The sequence below is a fragment of the Schistocerca cancellata genome, chromosome 4 (assembly GCF_023864275.1).
Source record: "Schistocerca cancellata isolate TAMUIC-IGC-003103 chromosome 4, iqSchCanc2.1, whole genome shotgun sequence".
In the NCBI taxonomy this organism is placed as follows: Eukaryota; Metazoa; Arthropoda; class Insecta; order Orthoptera; family Acrididae; genus Schistocerca; species Schistocerca cancellata.
In genome coordinates, this window is record NC_064629.1 from 667,180,216 (window position 1) to 667,206,437 (window position 26,222).

Here is a 26,222-nt window from a genome sequence, read left to right on the forward strand (position 1 = left end):
CTTCCCTTGGCTTCCTGTAGAGCACGTGTGATTCGTGAGTGTAATTTTTAACCGAGTGAGTTACGTAAAATATTTGGCTATGCCTAAACGAAAGTGTACATTTTTTGATGTCCTTTCCTGCAAATATCCCGCTTTCAAGAAAGGGAGAAACGAATTTGAAGCGGCATATAAGATATGTAGAGCTGGAACGAACGTCTCAGTGGCCAATAAAGGTAAGAAAGAACTCGACAGATTAACTGTCATTGTTTTATTTCATTGTTTCATAGTCATTCAATTTATTTGTATTCGGAAGGTTAAAGTGCAGTTTACATGTGGTCAGCTGCTGCTCGAATTGTAGATGTTGGTAGCGGTGCGTCGAATCAAGGGAGGTGAATGGTCTTACGTTTTTCGGTTTGTAAACAATTCCGTTGTTGTTGACATAACAAAACAATTGGCGCCACACTGTCACCACAATCAGTGTTTTTAACTTTTTTTTATATTGCTCAGTTAACCACCACCTGACCATCAGTAACAATTAACTACTAGTTTTACCGGTAATTACCGGCAGTCACGTGACTTGTCCAAAGCTGACGAGTGGTATCCTCATCTGCAGTTGACCCGTTTGATGTGTCCTCTTCTTTCTTCCTTTGTCCTCCTTTTTGAAGCTCTTTGTCCTCCTTTTTAAACAATTGCATCTGGTCACCCTACATATTGGCATCAATAAAAACGCATTAAAAAAAGTGGCTGGTCGCTGTATTTTTATAGTAAAGTATCATTATCCACGGCCACGGAGCTCAACAGTCCAAATAAAATGGACAAATTGTTATAGATGAAATGTACACAATGACGTCGACGCGATGGCTTCTCATCACACTTCCATCAATAGAACCTCTGTTACTTTCGTTGCACGGATACCGACGCAAAGCTGGATACGTTAGCTCTTAGGGCCTGACGGCCGGAGAAGCCGTTCTGGCAGGGAGGCGGCGAGGCTTGTGGGGGCGCGCCTAGATCCTGCGCGGAGAGCCTGGATGCTGCCCCGCGGCGCCAGGTCTGGCGTAGCGGGCTGTGCGGCCTCAGTGCGGCGCCGGGACTCGCCGGGAGCGCCATGCTGACCACCGGCTGCCAACAGGTGAGCACGCCGGCCTGCCGCGAGCGCGCGCGCGCACGCTACGCTTCCCCCTCACGACATTTTTCCTCGGCGTTGTCTGTAGCCGTTCTTCCACATCCTATTCTCTTAGTATTGAGTGCCGACGAATACGCGTCAAAACACAACCAATTAGATTTCATCGTATACCACTAAAGTGAGCGTCGCTTGTCGAATAATACGTGTTGTCTAAGAAAATGTCGTCTTCGTGCGTCTCCATGTAGAACACCTGTTTACAGTAGATTAAAGAGACACATTTCATGTATAATGTATACATGTATTATGACGCTGTTGTTCATGCTACGCTCAGTAATTCTTGACGGCCACATGGGTTGCGTATTCCGGCAGCAGTGAGGAGAAAACGTTCCACTAATCTACAAACGCTAATGCCCAAGGGATCTAAACGTTGTTCAGATGCTCATTCGGCACTCCAAATTCGTATTTTCCGTGGCTTCGCCAAATCAATTCTAACAATTGTAGAGATGGTCTCTTTGACACTGTTGATTTGCCCCATCTTGGTCGGCCGACCTATGTGGCCGAGCGGTTCTAGACGCAGGTTCGAATCCTGCCTCGGGCATGGATGTGTGTGATGTCCTTAAGTAAGTTAGGTTTAAGTAGTTCTAAGTTCTAGGGGACTCATGACCTCAGATGTTAAGTCCCATCCCATAGTGCTCAGAGCCATTTGAACCATTTTGTTAAGTCCCATAGTGCTCAGAGCCATTTGAACCATTTGAAACAACCCCATCTTGGTCGTCTCTGAGGTTGTCCTTCGTATATAATAAACTCGCCGTATGTGCGACGCTAAACGCTATCCTTCCTCCCGTTTCATTTCAGATCTTCCTGAATATCAGTCAACTATCTCAAATGTGTGTGAAAACTTATGGGACTTCACTGCTAAGGTCATCAGTCCCTATGCTTACACACTACTTAACCTAAATTATCCTAAGGACAAACACACACACCCATGCCCGAGGGAGGACTCGAACCTCCGCCGGGATCAGCCGCAGAGTTCAAGACTGCAGCGCCTTACACCGCTCGGCTAATCCCGCGCGGCTCAACTGTCTTATACTAAATCAATACGCCGTGTCATAATCGACAGATATACATTGATCGACTCTGCAGTGAAGGAGGAAACGATGGGAGATATTTTTAGTTCGAGTTGAAGCCGTAGTCTGTCCTTCCCAGTTCTGATTCAACTCGAGGGCCGTCCGACATTTTTCTTAGTTTTTGTCGGCGATTCAGGTGAGTGAGATACGGCGGCAGTGGCACACAAACAGTACGGTTAATGGAGCAGCAAATTGCAGCACAAAATGAGCTGAAAGACAAACGTAGAGAGCCGTTTTGGGTCTTTACCGGTGCTGCGTAACGCTGAATAATAAACACAGCGCCTACATCAGTGAAGACCGGCGTGCTGTGGAGGCGTTGGACAGGTACGCCGACACTAGCGTGTTTACGCTGAGCGCTGACGGCGCGGCGGCAGCGAGCGCCAACGTAAAGATACAGTAACTTATGCGTGCGCTAGCAGCTAGCAGCGGCGGCTCTGTGACGTAACAGAGCCCACAACGGAGATGCTCCTGGCTGGGGCATTATTTTCTTCTCGTTCGTAGCCTCTCGAGGCACGTGACGTCCTAGAGTAGCAGGCAAGAATCTGAAATGTCAGACAGTGCGCACGCGCTGTGCAAAAATGTTTCTACTTGTGACAGGTACCTTTTATTGTACAAACATGTAGGAAGTCGGGAGGAGGGCAATTCAAAATTCGGCACGAAATGACCTGGTTTTGTTCTCTCGGCCATTAGCTTTTCCGGAGAACATCCATTCTCGTAGCGCAAGGCACACCTGCTCCTGCATTCCATCTGTTCGCCCCGCTTTAACCCCTCTAGCCTCACAGTCAGCACTTACGCACAGCCTCTATTTGACTCAAAGCAGACGCCCTTAACACTACCTGTAGCTAATTCAATATGTTTTCTGTTTAGTACGCAGAGATTTTTTCCACTACTCCATCTCCTTCGCAGTGAGAACCTTAGAATTTTTAACTGAAGCGCAGTAACTGGACAGACACGTGTTTCCTTTCCTTATACCTGTACAAGCCACATAAGTTAAAAATGAAGGTATCACTGCATCAGCTGTGTCGAGCATTTAAGTGATCACGGCGACGTCTGTAATTGGCTACAGTCGCCAACTCAGTTCGCAATCGTTGTCATAAATCGAGGAACCATAACCATATTCTAGTCCGAATTTTTGTTACTGGGAAACTGAGTGAAATTTGAATTCTAAAGGTACTGCTGTTGACTAAGAACACATCATTGCCGGAGAGTTATGTGTACTACGCCTTTAAAAGTCTATATTGACGTGTCACATGTAGTTACGCCATTGAACTGTTTGTAAACATTCGGTTATGAACATATATTTCTTATTTACATTTCGACTGGATGAAGCATTCGTAACTGTTGTGATCTGAGGACGTCTGCTTCATAATTTGTCCGCAGGGAAATTCCTTTACACTCTTTTCTTTTTATGAAATGTGGTGTATAAAAGAAGCTGATACATGAAGACAGTTGCCGTATCTGTTGTTTGAAAAAGTCATGTTACCGCCTTTAGTTGCTGATAATGTTCTTTATTTACACAATCAGTTCCGGTCGACTGACAATCAACAGGTTCATAAAAGTATTCACAGGATCATGTCAGACGAAATATAAAATCACTATGGTCAGATGATAAAACCATGAATTAGACAGTCCGCAGCTCGTGGTCTCGCGGTAGCGTTCTCGCTTCCCGAGCACGGGGTCCCGGGTTCGATTCCCGGCGGGGTCAGGGATTTTCTCTGCCTCGTGATGACTGGGTGTTGTGTGTTGTCCTTAGGTTAGTTAGGTTTAAGTAGTTCTAAGTTCTAGGGGACTGATGACCATAGCTGTTAAGTCCCATAGTGCTCAGAGCCATGAATTAGACACTGTTTTCATAACGTTATAAAGATTCCAGTGTATAAAAAGTGTGCCAGCTAGTGCACTTATTCGTGTTACAACTTCAATCGGCCTTAACTTTTATGAACCTGATTATGTCAGTCGGCAGAAACTGCTTATGTAAATAAAGAATTTTATCAGCGGTTATAGGCGGGAACATGACATTTTTCAAATATTTAAGAGCAGTGGAACACCACCTCCTGGAAGTATGTCTGTTGTCTTTCTCCCACAACAATACTTTTCTCATGATATTCAGTCTGCATGATAATTCTTTTGTCCAACTCAGTAACACTATCATTACACAAAGCAAAATACTATATTTACAGGAAACCAATAGGAAATTTCAGATATGTCTGGTGATAACTACATGACTTGTTAGACACTGTTATCACCCACTTTGTTAATTTAGTCATCTATCTCTTGGTTTAGAGTTCAGAAATTATTTAAATTACTTTACGTTTTCAAAAATCGTTGACGAATCATTAATTAAAGTGTTTAGTAAAGCTAGTGATCGACAGTTGTTGCACAGTAATTTTTGCTATTCATTTTTGATAGAGGAAGCAAAGAAAGGTGTAAACTTTATACACAGAGTAGTAAAAACATCAAGGAATAATTGTTAGTTTGAATTTCTTTGGATTAAAGTGGGTATTCTAATTTTTTGAGAGCATGTTTTCATCATACTTTCTCTAACTGCAAGCTGATAACATTAAGAAATCTATCAGTATTTAAAAGTTCTATGGTATTCTATTCCCTCTGAAAAATGTGGGCCGGCCGGAGTGGCCGAGAGGCTCTAGGCGCTACAGTCTGGAACCGCGTGACCGCTACGGTCGCAGATTCGAATCCTGCCTTGGACATGGATGTGTGTGACGTCCTTAGGTTAGTTAGGTTTCAGTAGTTCTAAGTTCTAGGGGACTGATGACCTCAGATGTTAAGTCCCGTAGTGCTCAGAGCCATTTGAACCATTTTTTGAAAAATGTGAAAATATGTCGCTAATAATGTCAGTGCCAAGTTTGTATAGAATTTGTGAAGGAGACTAAGAGGACAGACTTGAAGATGCAGCCGGTGCTCGAAATATATATAGATTCAATAAGACAACACTAAGAGCTGACTGATTTTAGTAATTGAACTATCTCACCTTTAACTGCGTTCCTTTACTATCAGAAGCATCTACGGACTGAAAGAAGCTCGTGTCTAACCGTCTGCGTCGTGTTTGTGTATACAAATGAAGAGTCATCATTCACGATACGATATAATATCATAAGATACAACATAACTGTCATACTCGATAAGAAACATGTATGAGCGCTTTTATGGATACTTTCAGAATGTCCCTTATTTTCTTTGATAAAAAAAGACATCCATTACTCCAATATCAATGAAATAATAGTTCGTTGTTTTATTTAAATACTCGTAATGGAATGTTCTTAAAGTGTCTGAGTGGACTGTGGATGTTCTGTATCAGACCAGATAGGAATTTGATCCCATTTCCTTACAAAAGTACAGCGCTTTGCTAACTCACTGAAATACTGCTCGGAACTTCCGGATAACGTTTCTTTTCTTTTATTAAAATAAATGTATCGATCATTCCATTTTTCTAGATTTTGCTAGCACATATACATTTGTGTGTGTGTGTGTGTGTGTGTGTGTGTGTGTGTGTGTGTGTGTATTATTTCGTTCAGTATACGGATTAGGTTGGGATCTGTGTCCCATTAGTCATTATTTTATGTTGACGAGCCTCGACACTCATTTGTGTTCCATAAAGACAATGAAGGTAATGAACAATGCAGATCACCAACACTGTAGGTGACCTCTTAGATGCAAGCCGCAGCGACTTCATTATCTATAGGGAAGGATGCAGTAGACGGCATCTGCAAACAGTCTGTCGTGTGTGATTTATTGTTTAATTGCTTTATTCGTATTGCTTTATCGTTGAGCTGGGGAACTAGTCCGTCTTTCGAATACACTGGAGTGAGGAAGCACCTGAGAAGTACATCCGCACTGGCCAATGTATGAAATCAAACAGCCTCTGAAAGAGCGCACGAATTCGACCTGGCTCGTCCATCAGTTTCACGAGCTAGCGCTTTATGAGTTGCACCATACGATTGTCTATGAGTTTCATATCTGATATTTCTGCGCCCTAGAGGTTTCTGTAGTTACATACGGTTGGTTTGTTTTTTCAAGGACGGAGATACTACCCTTACAAAAATGAAACTAGGCTAGCCGTATATTTATGGTGACGTATTAGTGCGCGACTATTTTTCGATGTTGACTGTGCATTTACCCCTTGACATGTCGTACTCGTATTAAAATCAATCAGCTCAGTGGCTGTGGACGAGCAGTTCACTACTGATGCGTTCATCCCTCAAATAGGAGGTCTGAAATAAAGAAATAAATAGCGTATTTAGTAAATGTATGCAGTTACTGGTGGCAGCATTCTAAGCAGGATCCGCACAGGTCTACATTCGATCCTGTCACCGCTCGAAGTGTTTTGGGGTGCCATATTTCGTGATGCTGATCAAAACGTGCACTATTTTTTACTATTTAGCGGAGGGCAAGAACGCGTCTGTAACAAACAGCTTGTACCCTGCTCGTGAGTAGACTGATTTTGATTAAACTTGTCACAGTGTAAGGACAAAGTTAAATGTCGAAGAAGACAGTGGTCCACTAAGACCCCTTGGCAGGTGCACTACCTGGCAAAGAAAGTGAAACATCTAGAAGACATTGTCGGATGACAATGTAACTTCAGACTCGTATACATCATTGGTATGTAACTGATTAACGTTGGAATTCTCTGTGAAAGGTAGAACGACCACTACACTGCTTAAGTGTTGATCATGTTTAGTGTTGTTACCAGGACTGGTAAGGTATATAAGGAGATGTCGAGTGATTATTGTGAAGGACACGGAGATGTCACGTACTCGTGTGATACAACGTTATCAGCTCCTGGCATAGTTTGAAGAGACACCAATTGTGCCTCTCCTTTTGGCTGGCTGGTCGAATCATGCAGTAGCCAGAGCTGTGGGACATTCGGTTGTAACAGTGGCCCGATGTTGCACTGCATGTCACGTCGTCAAGGTTCCGGTCGAACACCTGATCCCCGAATTGTGTACCGAGCGCATAGTAACCCCTTCACATTTACACCTGTCATTCGAGAAGTAATGGACTCCCAGCAACATTTTGTGCCCTCTTGTACCATTGGTCGGAGACTAACAGCAACCGGACAAAGGAATCACGGTTCCATGCTTAGGCTGCCGCTAACACTACAACGCAGACGACTGAGTATGGAGTGGTGCTGTGAGCGAGAAGCATGGACTACTGTTGCATGGCGTCCCATTGTGCGCGGCGATGAATCACGGTTCTGCACTGCCCCAGATGACCATCGTTGACGAGTATGGCGGCGATCTGGAGAGAGTTCCTATTCTTCTAATGTTTTGGAGAGGCACAGTGGTGTCGTTCCTGGCGCCATGGTCTGGCGTAGCGTCGAGTATGACTTCAGGTCACGGCTGGTAGTAACTGACGCAACTCTGACGGCGCAGTTGTACTTTACATACGAGCGTGAGTCAAATGAAAACATTAAATATTTTTTAAATATTATTTATTGTGCAGAAGCGGTACAAAGCTGTATCACTTTCCAACATAATCTCCCTCACGCTCAATGCAAGTCCTCCAGCACTAACAAAGTGCAGAAATTCCTTTAGAAAAAAATTCTTTTGGTAGTCCGCGCAACCACTCATGCACCGCGTGGCGTACCTCTTCATCAGAAAAGAACTTCTTTCCTCCCATTGCGTCTCTGAGTGGTCGAAACATATGGAAATCACTTGGGGCAAGGTCTGGTGAGTATGGTGGATGAGGAGACACTCAAAATGCAGGTCTGTGATTGTTGCAACTGTTGTACGGGCAGTGTGGGGTCTTGCATTCTCATGTTGCAAAAGGACACCTGCTGACAGCAATCCACGTCGCTTTGATTTGATTGCCGGCCGCAGATGTTTTTTTAGGAGATCTGTGTATGATGCACTGGTGACAGTGGTCCCTCTAGGCGTGTAATGATGCCTTTTTCGTCCCAAAAGAGTGTCAGCATAACCTTCCCTGCTGATGGTTCTGTGCGAAACTTCTTTGGTTTTGGTGATGAGGAATGGCGCCATTCCTTGCTCGCTCTCTTCGTTTCCGGTTGGTGGAAGTGAACGCAAGTTTCGTCCCAAGTAAGGGTTCTTGCAAGGAAGCCATCACCTTCTCGTTCAAAGCGCCGAAGAAGTTATTCACAAGCATCAACACGTCGTTCTCTCATTTCAGAAGTCATCTGCCGTAGCACCCATCCTGCAGACACTTTGTGAAACTGGAGCACATCATGCCCAATGTAGTGTGCTACCCATGACTAATCTGTAAACATGCTGCAATGTCATTCAGTGCCACTCGGCGATTTTCCTTCACTATGGCTTCAACTGCTGCAATGTTCTGTGGAGTCACAACTCGTTGTGCCTGACCTGGACGAGGAGCATCTTCCACTGAAGTCGCACCATTTGCGAACTTCCTACTCCGTTCGTAGACTTGCTGCTGAACCTTCATTCGTCGATGAATTTCAATAGGTTTCACACCTTCACTACGCAAAAACCGAATAACAGAACGCTGTTCTTCCCTGGTGCAAGTCGCAAGTGGGGCGGCCAACTTTATACTGATACTGCGATGGTATGTGTGCATCCGCACTATGCTGCCAGCTACAGGCCATTCTGCACGCTGTTTGTAGCATCCTTACCAACTTACAGGATAACGGCGCGAAATTTCGGTTTGTTATTACAAATTTGAGGTTTTCATTTGACTCACCCTCGTACATTCTGCATCCTCATGTGTTACCTCTCATGCGACTCATCGTGGTGCCATTTCCAGCAGGACAATGCTCGTCCACGCATTTCACGCGTCTCTATGAGCTATCTGCGTGGTGTTGGGGTACTTCTGTCGCCAGCGGGACCCCCGGATCTGTCGCCGACAGAACATGTGTGGGACCAGCTCGTGCCTCAACTCTGGTCCAGTTCAAATGTTCAAATGTGTGTGAAATCTTATGGGACTTAACTGCTAAGGTCATCAGTCCCTAAGCTTACACACTAAAATTATCCTAAGGACAAACACACACACCCATGCCCGAGGGAGGATTCGAACCTCCGCCGGGACCAGCAGCACAGACTCTGCTCCAGTGCCATTATCCCATGAATCGAGGACCAGTTACACTAGTTGTGAGACGGCTTGCCTCAGAAGAGGATGTAACGGATTTACGACACCCATCCCGACCAGAGATGTTGCAACGTCATTGTGATACGTGAGCTTATAGTGCTGAGCTCTTTGTAAATTTTACTCGATTTTCGTACTCATTGAACTAACGTCACATACCCTCTCAACCCGCTATGTTTCAACCCCATTTACACTTCCCTTTCTGGGTGCTTCCTGTTTGTGTGTGTGTGTTTTTTTTTCTATGTCTTGCTAGCGCGGAAAATAGTCCGGCAAACGAGCGAGCTAGAGATTGTCGTGGCGCACAAACTGGTGCGTCGCGTGGTCACAACTCGGTCAGCTCGATCGATCGCCGCCCTCATTTCTGTACAAAGGGTGCGCAGAATAAAATAATTCCTAAGTAATGATTGGAGTCTCGTATTTTTGTGTCAGGCTTCTATTGATCTGTCCTTTTAAAATCCGTTATGGTTAATAATCAGACTTCGTAAACACAAAAGAATGTTAGCTGGGACAAGTTAATACTCTTCCATTGTTTGTTGTAAGAGAATCTGCATATGTTGTAATGGACATGGCAAGGTAATCACCCGTAGCTGTGATTCGTTTGTTAGGAGTACAAAAATATCACCATCTTTAGTGCAGTTCATACCTTCTACACCAGCCCTGCGAAGATAGTGAACTCTTAGAAAAACATTTTGAGTATGAATGCGAGCATAAAATACCGGATACGGTGCTATGTATCTCAGTAAGAGAACTCCGCGATCGGCTCTTCCACATTTTTAAACACTCGTTGCTTGAAGCCACCAGGTAGTATCGAGGAGGACGTAATTATGTCTGTTAGGGATAGAGAACAGCAACAACGTGAATAAATAAACATCAGCATCGGATATCAGGCAACTGTTAACAGTCTGAAGTCATACATATTCGTATTCGGGACAGTACCTCCAGGAGAGAATACTTCGATCTTAGACACCAAGCGAAATGTTTGCAATACGAGCGAAACAGCTCCGGAAACTTTGTCACATGACATTAAATGAAGTACATTTCGCAAGGGGGTAATTATATTCTGCGTGAGTTCATGACAGCACTATCACAGATTTTATCTTGTGTGTGGTTTTTTTCGAACAATGACCGTTATTTATTGAAAATAAAATATTTACATCTCGTGGATCTTTGTAGCTTTTTCATATGCACTAATTTCGACTGATCTATATAAATGACCTGGGTGACAATCTGAGCAGTTCTCTTGGTTGTTCGCAGATGATGCTGTAATTTACCGTCTAGTAAGGTCATCCGAAGACCAGTATCAGTTGCAAAGCGATTTAGAAAAGATTGCTGTATGGTGTGGCAGGTGGCAGTTGACGCTAAATAACGAAAAGTGTGAGGTGATCCAGATGAGTTCCGAAAGAAATCCGTTGGAATTCGATTACTCGATAAATAGTACAATTCTCAAGGCTGTCAATTCAACAAGTACCTGGGTGTTCAAATTACGAACAACTTCAGTTGGAAAGACCACATAGATAATATTGTCGGGAAGGCGAGCCAAAGGTTGCGTTTCATTGGCAGGACACTTAGAAGATGCAACAAGTCCACTAAAGAGACAGCTTACACTACACTCGTTCGTCCTCTGTTAGAACATTGCTGGGCGGTGTGGGATCCTTACCAGGTGGGATTGACTGAGGACATCGAAAAGGTGCAAAAAAGGGCAGCTTGTTTTGTATTATCACGTAATAGGGACGAGAGTGTGGCAGATATGATACGCGAGTTGGGATGGAAGTCATTAAAGCAAAGACGTTTTTCGTCGCGGCGAGATCTATTTACGAAATTTCAGTCACCAACTTTCTCTTCCGAACGCGAAAATATTTTGTTGAGCCCAACCTACATAGGTAGGAATGATCATCAAAATAAAATAAGAGAAATCAGAGCTCGAACAGAAAGGTTTAGGTGTTCGTTTTTCCCGCGAGCTGTTCGGGAGTGGAATGGTAGAGAGATAGTATGATTGTGGTTCGATGAACCCTCTGCCAAGCACTTAAATGTGAATTTCAGAGTAATCATGTAGATGTAGATGCATGTTCGTAATACATAATTTTCATAGAATCTCTTATGCTTGCGTGATGTCACATGTCAGATACTTTCTTCATAAGTTAATGACTCTTTTCGTCATTCAATCTGATGGTATTACTTTTTTTTACCTACTTTGGACGACAAATTATAGAAACAAACTCTACGCACTTTAGCTTTGTAGCAATGATTTATCGCTTTGGATGATGCAGCAGAAAAACCTTAATAAATGTGAAGGAAATGCATGATCGATGTCGTACGAGAACTTTGAGGCTCTGCTGGACGTGTATAGTAGTGGCACGCGGTGCTTCCTTTGTGGTTTACCGCGTCGGCTGGGATATCGATATCGGGGTCGCGCGCCGTGCCCCTTATGGTCTTGGCCGGTCTGCCAAGGCGACAGTCGTTTCGTTTCTTTTTGTCACGCAGCCATCTGCGTATCATGACCACTGTTTTAGGCCAAAATGCACGCTTTTTCAATTAAGAAAACTATAGCAGTTTTTACAATCTTCTAAAGAGGAAACATAGCTGCGAATGAATAAACTTGGCATGGAAAACAGTGGGAATACAAATATCATCATAAAACATGCAGGTCTACATTCGGTTTAATAAATTAAACTTGAAACCCAAAACAAGCTAAAAAAGACTGCGACTGTACAGGAAAAGTTCATGTAAATTCCAGACACACGAGTGTGAAGAATCCTCGGCAACCAGGAAAGACGATGTAAAGATATAGGCAGCAGTTCATGAGATCAGGTTAAAGTTACACAAGACAGAATCAAATTGAAAATTGTGATATAAAACATGGTGACAAAAGGCACGAGATAGCGATATGCACACCTACAAATAGCGGTAGAATCGCGCACACAAGGCATAAAAGGACAGTACACTGGCGGAGCTTTCATTTGTACTCAGGTGATTCATGTGAAAAGGTTTCCATCGTGATCATGGCCGCACGACGGGAATTAACAGACTTTGTGGCCGGAATGGTAGTTGGAGTTAGACGCATGGGACATTCAATTTCTGAAGTCCTTAGGGAATTCGATGTTCCGAGATCCGCAGTGCCAAGAGTGTGCCGAGAATACCAAATTTGAGGCGTTACCTCTCACCACGGACAAGCCGGTGGCTCTCAGTTAACGACCGCGAAGCAGCGGCGTTTGCGTAGAGTTGTCAGTGCTAACAGACAAGCAATACTGTGTGAAACAACCACTGAAATCAGCGTTGGAGGTACGAAGAATGTATCTGTTAGGACAGTGCGGCGAAATTTGGCGTTAATGGGCTATGGCAGCAGACGACCGACGCCAGTGCCTTTGCTACCAGCACGACATCGCCTGCAGCGGCGCTCGTGGACTCGTGACTGGAAAACCGCGACCTTGTCCGATGAGTCCCGATTTCAGTTGGTAAGAGCTGATGGTGGGGTTCGAATGTGGCGCAGACCCCATGAAGCTATCGATCCAGGTTTCCACAAGGCACTGTGCAAGCTGGTGGTAACTCTGTAATGGTGTGGGCTGTGTTTACATGAAATGGACTGGGTCCTCTGCTCCATCCGAACCGATCACTGACTGGAAATGGTTCTGTTCTGCTACTTGGAGACCATTTGCAGCCGTTCATGGACTTCATATTCTCATACAACGATGTCATGTCACCAGGCCACAGTTGCTCACAATTATTCTGAAGCATTTACGAGGGGCGTTTGAAAAGTCCGTGCAAAAATAAAAACTACGTACGTGTTTGGGGTAAACCTTTTTTATTTTTCGACATAGTCTCCTTTTAGACTTATACACTTCGTCCAACGCTGTTCTAATTTGTTGATCCCTTCCGAATAATAGGAATTGTCCAATTCTGCAAAATAGCTATTAGTAGCTGCAATCACCTCCTCGTTTGAATAAAATCTTTGAGCCGCCAGCCATTTTTTCAAACTGGGGAACAAATAGTGCCCTGAGGGAGCCAAGTCTGGAGAATAGGGGGATGTGAAACGAGTTGGAATCCTATTTACATTAATTTTGCTACCACTACTGCTGAGGTGTGTGCTGGTGCATTGTCGTGATGGAAGAGGACTATTTTGCGGTCCAGTTGCCGGCGTTTTTCTTGCAGCTCGGATTTCAAACTGTCCAGTAACGATGAAAAATATTCACTTGTAATAGTTTTACCCTTTTCCTGATAGCCGATGAGGATTATCCCTTGCGAATCCCAAAAGACAGTCGCCATAACCTTTCCGGCCGAAGGGAGGGTCTTCGCCTATTTTGGTGCAGATTCGTCCATTTTTTGACAATCACTCGACTTCCTTGATTCACACGAATGCCAAGCACCAAGAAATAGACTAATATGGCTGAAACTTGTTGTGAGTTCTTTCCAAAGATGCTACTAACTAAACATGACCTCGATACGCGCCGGTGGTGCCATCTCTCGGACTTTGCACGGACTGTTCAGGGCTGGTTTTTTGACGACGAGGATGAATTGTCGCCTCTCTCCTGACCATCACAGTGGCAAAACCTCAATACTGTTGAGCCTCTGTGGTCTACTTTGGAGAGAAAAGTGCGTGGTTAATATTATCCTTCATCATCGTTTTCCTGAGCATGCCACTATTTTTCAGGAGGGATAGTACAAGATTCCCTTGAAAATTATACATGACCGTTATTCATCCATTCAGAGACGATTGGAAGCAGTTTTGAATGCCAACGGTGTCCTACACTGTATTAAGCATATTAATACGTATGTCGTGGTCCGCCCCCGGTAGCTGAGAGGTCAGCGTGACAGACTGTCAATCCTAAGGGCCCGGGTTCGATTCCCGCCTCGGTCAGAGATATTCTCCGCTCAGGGACTGGGTGTTGTGTTGTCCTAATCATCACCATTTCATTCCCATCGATGCGCAAGTCGCCGAAGTGGCGTCAAATCGAAAGACCTGCACCCGGCGAACGGTCTACCCGAAGGGAGGTCCTCGTCACACGATTAAAAACATATATATATGTCGTGGTTTTGGTGTTTCTATATTTTTGTTCACCGCGTGTATAACTTATGACCGAAAAAGCTAGCGATTCAATTGTTATCACGAGTTTTTATAATTTAGCCTATATTTTAAATAATGTTTGTGTATTTATAATCCTCTGTTGCCAACGTTATGTGATAAGACATCCCAGGAGACGCCTTAGACAATGGACTTAGTTCTAATGGCTGTCGAAATAATGGGAAGGTTTACTAGTTTGTTTTGTGTCACACTGTAGTATTTTTTGCGAACTTTTAAATTTGATCATAAATGATCCACCAAAACTGTGTGTTACTGCAGTAAAAGAAGGTAGTTTGCATTTGCTTAGGCAGTGTACTCACATTACGAGCAACCAGCCACACCTAGGCGGGCCAAAGAGGGAAAGGACGAAGGAGTTAATGCCTCGATCTCAGTGAGGTTGTTAGAGAGTGGGAAGTATATCAGTGGGGGAAAGATAGGAGAAGGAATAGACAGTAGTCCCATCTGACAGCATAGTTCTTCAGGGCAGTCTTTCTGAGTGGTTGATGATGTCGATCGATCGTCGGGTATTTTATTCGGTCTTAACATTCCTCGGTTGTGGCTTACCACGAGTCATATACGCCGTAACTACCCTTGACGCTGTTGCTGTCGACAGAACTTCCACACTGCCAGTATCGTCGATACTCCAACTAAAGGCGTTGCATCAGTCTGAGGCCTCCCATTTTGCCAGTGTCTTTGGAGGTGTCCGAGGACCCTGGAAAAATGGGAGACTTCAGACTGATGCATCAACTGTAGTTGGAGTATTGACGATACTGGCAGTGTGACAATTGTGTCGAGAGCAACAGTGTCAGGGGTGATTATGGCGTATATGACTCGTGGTAAATCACAACTGAGGAATGTTAAAGACTGAAAAAAATACTCGCGGATCGACCGAAAACACCGACCATTCAAAAGGATTGCCGTGAAGAACCGTGCTGTCAAAACTCTGTGATTGTATAATACAACATGTTACTGCAATCAGTCCAGTGTAAAATGCAGACGTAGAATATCTCGCTTAGGATAGTTCAATAAATCATCCAGTAGGTTTTCACAACAACAGTTCGACTTCGTTAACACTAAACTTCCAAAGCAGCACATATGGCTTTCTACTTCCCACCGCTTAACGAGAATGTGTTGTTACCTGTCAAGACCTGTTTGTATAGTTAAGCGTGCAGCGTACTGGCTTGCGAGACAAGGAGGACAACTACGCCTGAATCGAATCTGCCCGCTCGACTAACGACTGGTGGTCATGCATACTTGTCAACCTGAATGTGGTTGCTGGGTGGGATTCCCACCCTTCGCTCGACAAATGCCGGGATGAATCCTCATCCCCGCCTCAGAAACAAAACACATAAACTTTTAAAATATAAATGCAGAGTTCAGAATGACCTGCAGAGGCTTGATAAATGGTGAAGGCTCTGAAAATTCTCCCTGAACGTAAATAAATGTAACATACTGCGCATACATAGGAAAAGAAACCCACTACTGGGAAACTACACTATTGATGACAAATTGCTGCAAACAGCATCAGCCGCAAAATATCTAGGAGTAATATCAAGAGCGACCTTAAGTGGAATGACCACGTGAAACAGAGTAGAAAACGCAGATGACTGAGATTCATAGGAAGAATCTTAAGGAAATGTAACTTATCTACGAACGGAATGGCTTATAAGGCGCTTGTTCGACCGATTCTTGAGTATTGTTCGTAAATGTGGGATGCTTACGAGGTAGGACTGATACAAGAGATAGAAAAGATCCAACGAAGAGCGGCGCGCTTCGTCACGCTTTCGTTTTACGGGGCGAGAGCGTTACCGAGTGCTACAAGACAGGCGTTGTGCATCATGGAGAGGTTTACTATTCATACATATTTCGAGAGAGCCCTTTCCAGGAAGAGTCGGACAACATATTACTTCCTCCCGCACAGATCGCGCGCAGTGACCACCTGAGAAAATACGAGACATTAGAGCCAGTTCAGAGGCTTACCGACAATCATTCTTCCCACGCTCCTTTCGCGAGTAGACTAGGGTAGGGGGGATCAGCTAGTGATACAAGAAGTACCCTCCGTCACACACCATTAGGTGGTTTGCGGGGTATAATGTAGATGTAGAAATAAGCAAACTTATGGTATCTGGCGTTTGTGGCAACAGAAAGGCCATACGGCTACTGAATTATAATGAACATGGTTGTCGTATCATGAAAGAACGACTTTCCATCATTAGAATACCGTGGCACAACCCGGACAAACGATGCAGGAAAAACCGGCTTGTTGCCGAACGACATCGCCGTCTTTCGAGAAGAAACTGTTCGGATGACGCTGCTGGATTTCTTCGGACTGCGTTGCACGGACTTGTGCGTGACTTGGAATAAGTCCCGCAAACTCTCAACCACTCGAACATTATCGTGCATCAGTGGTGTGCTTCAGAGGAGATAATATGAGGCACTTGTCCTCCTTGAGGCTCTAACCTCTTCATCCTTCTGTCAAAGATATTTCATCATCATCATCATCATCATCATCATTTAAGAATGATTATGCCTTTCAGCGTTCAGTCTGGAGCATAGCCCCCCTTATACAGTTCCTCCATGATCCCCTATTCAGTGCTAACATTGGTGCCTCTTCTGATGTTAAACCTATTACTTCAAAGTCATTCTTAACCGAATCCAGGTACCTTCACCTCGGTCTGCCCCGACTCCTCCTACCCTCTACTGCTGAATCCATGAGTCTCTTGGATAACCTTGCTTCTCCCATGCGTGTAACATGACACCACCATCTAAGCCTGTTCGCCCTGACTGCTACATCTATAGAGTTCATTCCCAGTTTTTCTTTGATTTCCTCATTGTGGACACCCTCCTGCCATTGTTCCCATCTACTAGTACCTGCAATCATCCTAGCTACTTTCATATCCGTAACCTCAACCTTGTTGATAAGGTAACCTGAATCCACCCAGCTTTCGCTCCCATACAACAAAGTTGGTCGAAAGATCGAACGGTGCACAGATAACTTAGTCTTGGTACTGACTTCCTTCTTGCAGAAAAGAGTAGATCGTAGCTGAGCGCTCACTGCATTAGCTTTGCTACACCTCGCTTACAGTTCTTTCACTATGTTGCCATCCTGTGAGAATATGCATCCTAAGTACTTGAAATCGTCCACCTGTTCTAACTTTGTTCCTCCTATTTGGCACTCAATCCGTTTATATTTCTTCCCCACTGACATTACTTTCGTTTTGGAGATACTAATCTTCATACCATAGTCCTTACATTTCTGATCTAGCTCTGAAATATTACTTTGCAAACTTTCAGTCGAATCTGCCATCACAACTAAGTCATCCGCATATGCAAGACTGCTTATTTTGTGTTCACATATCTTAATCTCACCCAGCCAGTCTATTGTTTTCAACATATGATCCATAAATAATATGAACAACAGTGGAGACAGGTTGCAGCCTTGTATTACCCCTGAAACTACTCTGAACCATGAACTCAATTTACCGTCAACTCTAACTGCTGCCTGACTATCCATGTAAAGACCTTTAATTGCTTGCAAAAGTTTGCCTCCTATTCCATAATCTTGTAGAACAGACAATAACTTTCTCCTAGGAACCCGGTCATATGCCTTTTCTAGATCTATAAAGCATAGATACAATTCCCTGTTCCACTCATAACACTTCTCCATTATTTGCCGTAAGCTAAAGATCTGGTCCTGACAACCTCTAAGAGGCCTAAACCCACACTGATTTTCATCCAATTGGTCCTCAACTAATACTCGCACTTTCCTTTCAACAATACCTGCGAAGATTTTACCCACAACGCTGATTAAAGAGATACCTCTGTAGTTGTTACAATCTTTTCTGTTTCCATGTTTAAAGATTGGTGTGATTACTGCTTTTGTCCAGTCTGATGGAACCTGTCCCGACTCCCAGGCCATTTCAATTATCCTGTGTAGCCATTTAAGACCTGACATTCCACTGTATTTGATGAGTTCCGTCTTAATTTCATCCACCCCAGCCGCTTTATTGCACTGCAATCTACTGACCATTTTTTCCACTTCCTCAAATGTGATCCTATTTCCATCATCATTCCTATCCCATTCTACCTCGAAATCTGAAACATTACTGATAGCATTTTCACCTACATTGAGCAACTCTTCAAAATATTCCCTCCATCTGCCCAAGGCATCCACAGGATTCACCAGCAGTTTTCCTGACCTGTCCAAAATACTTGTCATTTCCTTCTTACCTCCCTTTCGAAGACTGCTAATTACACTCCAGAATGGTTTTCCAGCAGCTTGACCCATAGTCTCCAACCTGTTTCCAAAGTCTTCCCACGATTTCTTCTTGGATGCTGCAATTATCTGTTTGGCTTTGTTTCTTTCTTCAACATAACTTTCTCTGTCTACCTGGGTTCTGGTATGTAGCCATTTTTGATACGCCTACTTTTTCCTTTTACAGGCTGCCTTGACTGTATCATTCCACCAAGCTGTTTGCTTCATCCTACTTTTACACACTACTGTTCCAAGACATTCTTTAGCCACTTCTAGTACTGTGTCCCTGTACCTTGTCCATTCCTTTTCCAATGACTGTAATTGACTACATTCAACTAACTGGTACCTTTCTGAGATCGCTGTTATGTACTTGTGCCTGATTTCCGTATCCTGAAGTTTCTCCACTCTTATCCTCCTACATATGGACCTGACCTCCTGCACTTTCGGCCTCACAATCCCAATTTCACTGCAGATTAAATAATGATCAGTGTCATCAAAAAATCCCCTGAATACACGTGTGTCCCTCACAGCCTTCCTGAATTCCTGATCTGTTATTATATAGTCAATGACAGATCTGGTTCCCCTGCCTTCCCAAGTATACCGGTGAATGTTCTTATGTTTAAAAAAGGAGTTTGTGATTACTAAGCCCATACTGGCACAGAAATCCAAGAGTTGTTTCCCGTTCCTGTTGGCCTCCATATCCTCTCCAAATTTACCCATAACCTTTTCATACCCTTCTGTTCGATTTCCAATCCTGGCGTTAAAATCACCCATGAGCAGAACACTGTCCTTGTCCTTTACTCTAACAACTACATCACTGAGTGCCTCATAAAAACTATCCATCTTATCTTGATCTGTCCCTTCACAATGCGAATATACTGACACAATCCTAATTTTCTTGCTAGACACTGTCAAATCTATCCACATCAGTCGTTCGTTTACATACCTTATTGCAAGTACGCTGGGTTCCATTTCTTTCCTGATGTAAAGCCCTACACCCCATTGTGCTATTCCTGCTTTGACTCCTGACAGGTAGACCTTGTATTCTCCCACTTCCTCTTCTTTCTCACCCCTTACCCGAATGTCACTAACAGCTAAAACGTCCAGCCCCATTTTACTTGCAGCCTCTGCCAGCTCTACCTTCTTCCCAGAGTAGGCCCCATTGATATTAATAGCTCCCCATCTCATTACCATTTGTTTGCCAAGTCGTATCTTAGGAGTCCCTGGTTTGTCAGTTAGAGGTGGGACTCCGTCACCTCCAAAGGTCCGAGGCATTTTGCTCTGATTATTGCCAGCATCGTATTTAAAGTACCAGGGAAGCAGGTTGCTAGCCTTACTTGCCCGAGTCCCATTGGGTTTTACCCCTAACGGCTGAGAGACTAACCGGTGGATTTGGTAGTCTTTGCCGTATGAGCACAAAGGTGACCACGACTCAGAATATGTCCGAGATGCCCAGCCTTATTCCAAAGTAACTGGTATTCCGACTGTCGGGACCACTTACTTGGCCACTCATACGTTGCCCGTGGTTCATGAACTAGGACATGACTACAGGAACCCACACCATTTCAAAAATTAAAATTTGTCCTGCAGTCTTCAATGGCGAGCATTATTCAGAGCAGCATATAACGAAACAGAAATATGTGATGAATTAATGCACGTGATTGAGAAGCACTATTTGAAAGGAAATAAGTTACTGAGGTTATTTTCTTCCTGTTGTCGTCTCAAAGTTTCTATAAATTGGCTCAAATTCAGGGTCTATTCGAGCTTTACAAGAAGGAATCCAGATTTTTTGGTCATTTATGTATAAATTTTATAAATAAAATATTGCAGAACCTTTTTAGTTTTTATCAGTTATGTAATTTATTATTTTCGAAATAATTTCCGACTACGATTAGTAAACCACTTGAACTTTGCACATAAGAGAATAAAAAAACCAACATTACAGTATCAAGCACAGCAGTATAGATCAGAAGGCACCAGAAACATGTTAGCAAGTCATACTGCATAACAGAATAGTGGTGAATTGCGACGAAAATTTAGATTAAAGGTTGATTGGGGGAGGGGACCAAACAGCGAGGTCATCGGTCCCATCGGATTACGAAAGGATGGGGAAGGAAGTCGGTCGTGCCCTTTATAAGGAACCATCCCGGCATTTACCTGAAGCGATTTATGGAAATCACTGAAAGCCTAAATCATGATGGCCGGACGCGGGTTTGAACTGTCGTCCACTCAAATGCGAGTCCAGTGTGCTAACCACTGCGCCACCTCGCTCGGTTTTAGATTAAAATGACCAGCAATGCTCAACTCGCAACCCAAAAATTTTTATACATCGATCTTTACAATAAAAGGTAAACGTCATATCTCATTAATATTTTATAAAATTTACAATACAATTGATCTAAATTTATACTAAGAATAATAGTTTTGGTAATTTCAGAAGTTTTCCTCAAAATTAAAAAAATGTTTAATGCGACTTTTAGTGGTTTGATTGTAATTGTGAAAAAAATTTTATTACACATTTTTGTATTTGTACATAAGTAAAATAATATTCTACAGTTTATTAAATCATACCCAAGAAACAAAATTTTTATGATTTCTAAAGGATGTCCGTTACCGTTCTAGGTAAAAAAAACAAAAAAAAAAAAAAACACGACGCGTCACGAAGGAACTATCCAAATGGGATACATCACATCGATAGATGTAGAGTACGTGTACGGACAAGCAAATGATTACTATATCAGAAAAATTAGAAGGTTTATTCAAGAGAAAGAGCTACACAAATAGAGCAAGTCAACAATTCGTTGGTCCACCTCTGACCCTTTTGCAAGCAGTAATTGGGCTTAGTATTGATTGATGGAGTTGTTGGTTGCCCTCCTGAGAGATATCGTGCCAAAGTCTGTCCAATTAGATTTTAACAATCTCGAGCTGGTTAGAGGGTCCTGTCCATAATGCTCCACACGTTCTCAATCGGGAGAAACCCGGTGACCTTGCTGGTCAAGGTAAGGTTTGGCAAGCACGAAGGCAAGCAGTAGAAACTTTCCACGTGTGTGGGCTGGCATTATCTTGCTGGAATGTAAGCCCAGGGTTGCTTGCCACGAAGGGCAACAAAATAGGGCCTATAATGTCGTCGGCATACTGATATGCTCTAACGGTCGGACGATGACAACCAAAGAAAAGAAATAGCACTCCAGACCATCCATCACTCCAGATTGACGGGCCGTATGGCGGGCGACAGTCAGGTCCCACTGCTGTCTGGGGCGTTTCCAGGTACACCTTCGGCCTGGAGTCTCATTAACTGGAGTAGAACTGCATCCACTTCGAACTGAGCCCTGATGGCCAGCGAAGACGTGTCTGGAAACACCCCATCCAACAGCAGTGGGATACCAACCTGACTGTCGCCCGCCGTACGGCCCAACAATCAAGCGTGGTGGTCTTGGGTGCCAATTCTTCACGTAGCAGGACCCCTTTGGTTGTCATCTGTGGTACCCTTACAGCACAGCGGTATGTCGAACATATTCTACGCCCTATTTTGTTGTCCTTCATGCCAAGCCATCATGGGCTTACATTTCAGCAAGATAATGCCCGCCCCCGACGGCGAGAGTTAATACTGCCTGTCTTCTTGCTTGTCGAACCCTACCTTGGCCAGCAAGGTCGCCAGATCTCTCTCCAGTTGCGAATGTTTGGGGCATTAGGGCAGGGCCCTACAACCAGCTCCGGATTTTGACGAGCTAATGCGACAATTGAACAGAATTGGACAACATATCCTTCAGTAGGGTATCCGCTGATTTTATCAATCAGTGCTAATGGCTAGAGGTGGACCAACGCGTTATAGACTTGCTCTATTTGTGAAGTTGTTTCTCTTGAATAAATTATCCATTTTTTTCTGAAACTGTGACCATTAGTTTGTCTGTGCGTGTACATAACATCTACTGATTTCCGTCCAGTTCGATTAATACCTACGCGATTCGTCGGATGTTAATATTATGTAAAATTTGCGGAACACTTGCTTTTCAAATTGCAGTCTAAAAGTTATATAAATAATAATAATTTTGACAAATTCGGAAATCTTCCTCAAAATTAAAACAAAATATATGTAATGCAACTTTTAGTGGTTTGATTCTTATTTTGAAATAATACCTTATCCCACATTTGTATATTTGTACCTAAGTAAAATAATACTCTACAGCTAATTTAATCATAACAAGGTACCAAAATTTTTATGACCTGCGAAGCACGTCCCTTAATCGAGTAATACAAATATTTTAGTGTACCGAGAAGTACAATATGTCGCGAAAGTGAGCTAGTGATCATTTCCATTTTAAGGCGCAGTCATAAAGTTTTAATTATCACCTCAAACAAAACAAAACAAAAAAGAATCATCTACTAAGGTTGCACGCAGCTACAACATTTCTGGTGCTGCCGAAAAACAATTACCGCACGATTCAATGGACTGTGCCACTTTATTTCGTGTCTAGCGGTTTGCTACGATACTGTGGGGTGGGGATGTCACTGTATACCTAGACTACAAAACGTACCTGCAAACTAAAAACAAAAAGTAACTAGTAACTTTTCTAGAGAGATAGATAAAACTTTATTAGTAACCCTCGTCCACCGTTGATAGCGTAATTAAGTGTTACACTCTATGAAGAAGAGAGTAAAATCTCTAAGGCGCTGCAGTCATGGACTGTGCGGCTGGTCCCGGCGGAGGTTCGAGTCCTCCCTCGGACATGGGTGTGTGTGTTTGTCCTTAGGATGATTTAGGTTAAGTAGTGTGTAAGCTTAGGGACTGATGACCTTAGCAGTTAAGTCCCATAAGATTTCACACACATTTGAACATTTCTGAGCGTAAAATCCCTCTCGAAGCAATTTATTAGATGTATTCATCCACTTAGATACAAACTGACGTCATGTTCCTAACATCGCCCGGGTTCCCGGGTTCGATTCCCGGCGGGGTCAGGGATTTTCTCTGCCTCGTGATGGCTGGGTGTTGTGTGCTGTCCTTAGGTTAGTTAGGTTTAAGTAGTTCTAAGTTCTAGGGGACTGATGACCATCGATGTTAAGTCCCATAGTGCTCAGAGCCATTTGAACCTAACATCGCGACAGCCATTGCATATTGTGGATAAAGACGTGTTTAGCGCGTTGTATCTAAAAACCGCAAATACAGTTTTCACTGCTGGGAGGGGGATGAAGTCGAATTTAGTCTTCTTGAAATTAACGCCAGGAGTTCGAAACGCTGTATGTAATTATTTTTTCCTATTTACCTAAAACATATTAAATATGCGTTAAGAAGAATACTACAAAGTAAGCGCTATACTACGGGTATGCGCTAGCAAACATGAAACTTAAATGTTAGATATGTTTTACAGTGTAATAATCATTTCTGAAATGTTTCAACTACCACAATGTATACCGTCCATGCAAAAATTTCCGAGACTGATTTTATCCCTGCCCAAGCGACGTTAAGTCAGTAACTACGGTGCAGCTCGAACTAATAACAGTAAAGAACAGATGTACATTCAGCCAGTCAGTTGGGTTATTGTTACACAAATGGAAATGGAAATGAGCGTTTGGCGTCATTGGCTGGGAGGCCCCTTACGGGTCGGGTCCGGCCCCCTTGGTGCAGGTCTTATTACATTCGACGCCACATTGGGCGACCTGCGCGCCGGATGGGGATAAAATGATGATGAAGACAACACGACACCCAGTCCCTGAGCGGAGAAAATCTTCGACCCAGCCGGGAATCGAACCCGGGCCCGTAGGACGGCAATCCGTCTCGCTGATCACTTTTTTTGCGTTTTGTTCGGTATTGTTCGTTGCCTTCGGTCTGGGCGGACGTCACAAGACATCCGTTCAAGTTTATCATTGATTCCTTTACTCGAGTTTTTTTACCGAACACGCTGAGCTACCGTGCCGGCTACCACTCAGCTATCGGGGCGGACTGTTACACAAATGAAAATGGTTAAGTGTTGAAGACATTCTCCAGAATGTTTTGAAGAAGAGAAAAGTGTGAAAAGTTTGTTCCCAACGAAAACAACGATGCGTGGACGCCCTCCGCGACTTAATTGAAATGCAAAGCGCAGACACTTATTTTCTGGAAAAAGTCATCATAGATTTAGTGTTATCAATATGAACCTACCACAATACGACAAAGTGCAGGAAATCAGATGAAGGGTCTGCCGACATATCCGACATTCAAGCTAATGTGAAGCACGAGCTGAACAACATCCCAAAGGAAGACTTTCGTAACACTTTCACATGGTTACATGAATGTTATGTGCGTTGTACTCGATGGGAAGGAGAGGCTATGTAGAACACCTGAAGCATCCAACCCACCATCTTTTCTCGATTTTTATTAACTCACTGTCGAAACTTTTTGGACTAACTATGGTCACAGGTATAGAGCCACCCTTCTAAGAGAGAAACGGGTAGATGAACAGAATTTTAAAGTCACGTAGTATGACATGGGAGCGGGTGAAAACCTGTAAAGCTATGTTATCAACATGGTGGCCCTTTTGAAAGCCGCCAACTCGGATACAACTCGTAATTTTCAAATGAAAAGGAGGCTGTATGACATACCAGACAGATAGAAAATTGTACGAAAAAAACAGTGCTGTCTTCCATTTGATTTTGGGTTCAACTCCTCTTTTAGTTCAAGCATTCTACCTTTTCTAGTGAACGAATTGAATTTATTTACTAATATTAGTTAAAGTAACCTTTTCTTCCTTTTGGCGCTATTCTTGTTCTATTTTTACATATAGCGGTGATTGTTTAACACTAATTCGGAACCGCCATTTCTGTAGCCAGTTTCCCCCTCTGTCACCTTAATCTAGGGTAACAATGAGCCACTTAAGCGAAAACTGGTGTAAGACTATTTTGTTTTGAAATAAGATATAACGGCATAAAACCTTTAGTTAAACATTTGTTTTGGTGTAAACGATGAAAAAAGGTTTCTAACGAAAACGACTCAGACCAAGAAAAGATTTTCTAAGACTCACAATTCAACATGTTAGGAAGGGTGTCGGATAACATGGGACACACGACAAAATATCACCATCATCATCATTTATTGCATTAACGGGCCTTTAAGGGCTACAGCAGATAAACAACTACAGAAGGAGGAAAAATAGCACTCCACAAAAAATTATAAGAGAACACACTACGATCAGTCGGTGACAACAGAGGAGATATCTACAGCAGATGGCAGTCCATCGTTGCCGGTCTCTAGCTTCATCTTCCACCACCTCTGTCGGCTCTTCTTCTTTAAGAATTGTTGACACTCGATCCTTCCATTGCGTCCTCGGACATTCCCATGGGCATTTTCCAGCAGGTTGAGAATGAAGGGCCGGCCGGGGTGGCCAAGCGGTTCTAGGCGCTACAGTTTGGAATCGCGCGACCGCTACGGTCGCAGGTTCGAATCCTGCCTCGGGCATGGATGTGTGTGATGTCCTTAGGTTAGTTAGGTTTAAGTAGTTCTAAGTTCTAGGGGACTGATGACCTCAGAAGTTAAGTCCCATAGTGCTCAGAGCCATTTGAACCATTTGAGAATGGACTCGGTATGGGAGGGATCTATCAGCTCGAAGGATGTGGCCAAATCACTGTAGCTTCTTGTGT

General features: G+C 43.5%; 1 protein-coding gene across 1 annotated transcript in view; it reads left to right on the forward strand.

The window, feature by feature from the left end:
• Window positions 1-1,069: 1,069 nt before the first annotated feature.
• LOC126184375 (palmitoleoyl-protein carboxylesterase NOTUM) overlaps window positions 1,070-26,222 on the forward strand; it is a 328,408-nt gene continuing 303,255 nt past the window's right edge. The window contains exon 1 of the mRNA XM_049926760.1: window positions 1,070-1,108. Within this exon, the coding sequence (XP_049782717.1) occupies window positions 1,085-1,108 (24 nt within the window). The 5' untranslated portion in view covers window positions 1,070-1,084. The remainder of the gene's footprint in view (window positions 1,109-26,222) is intronic.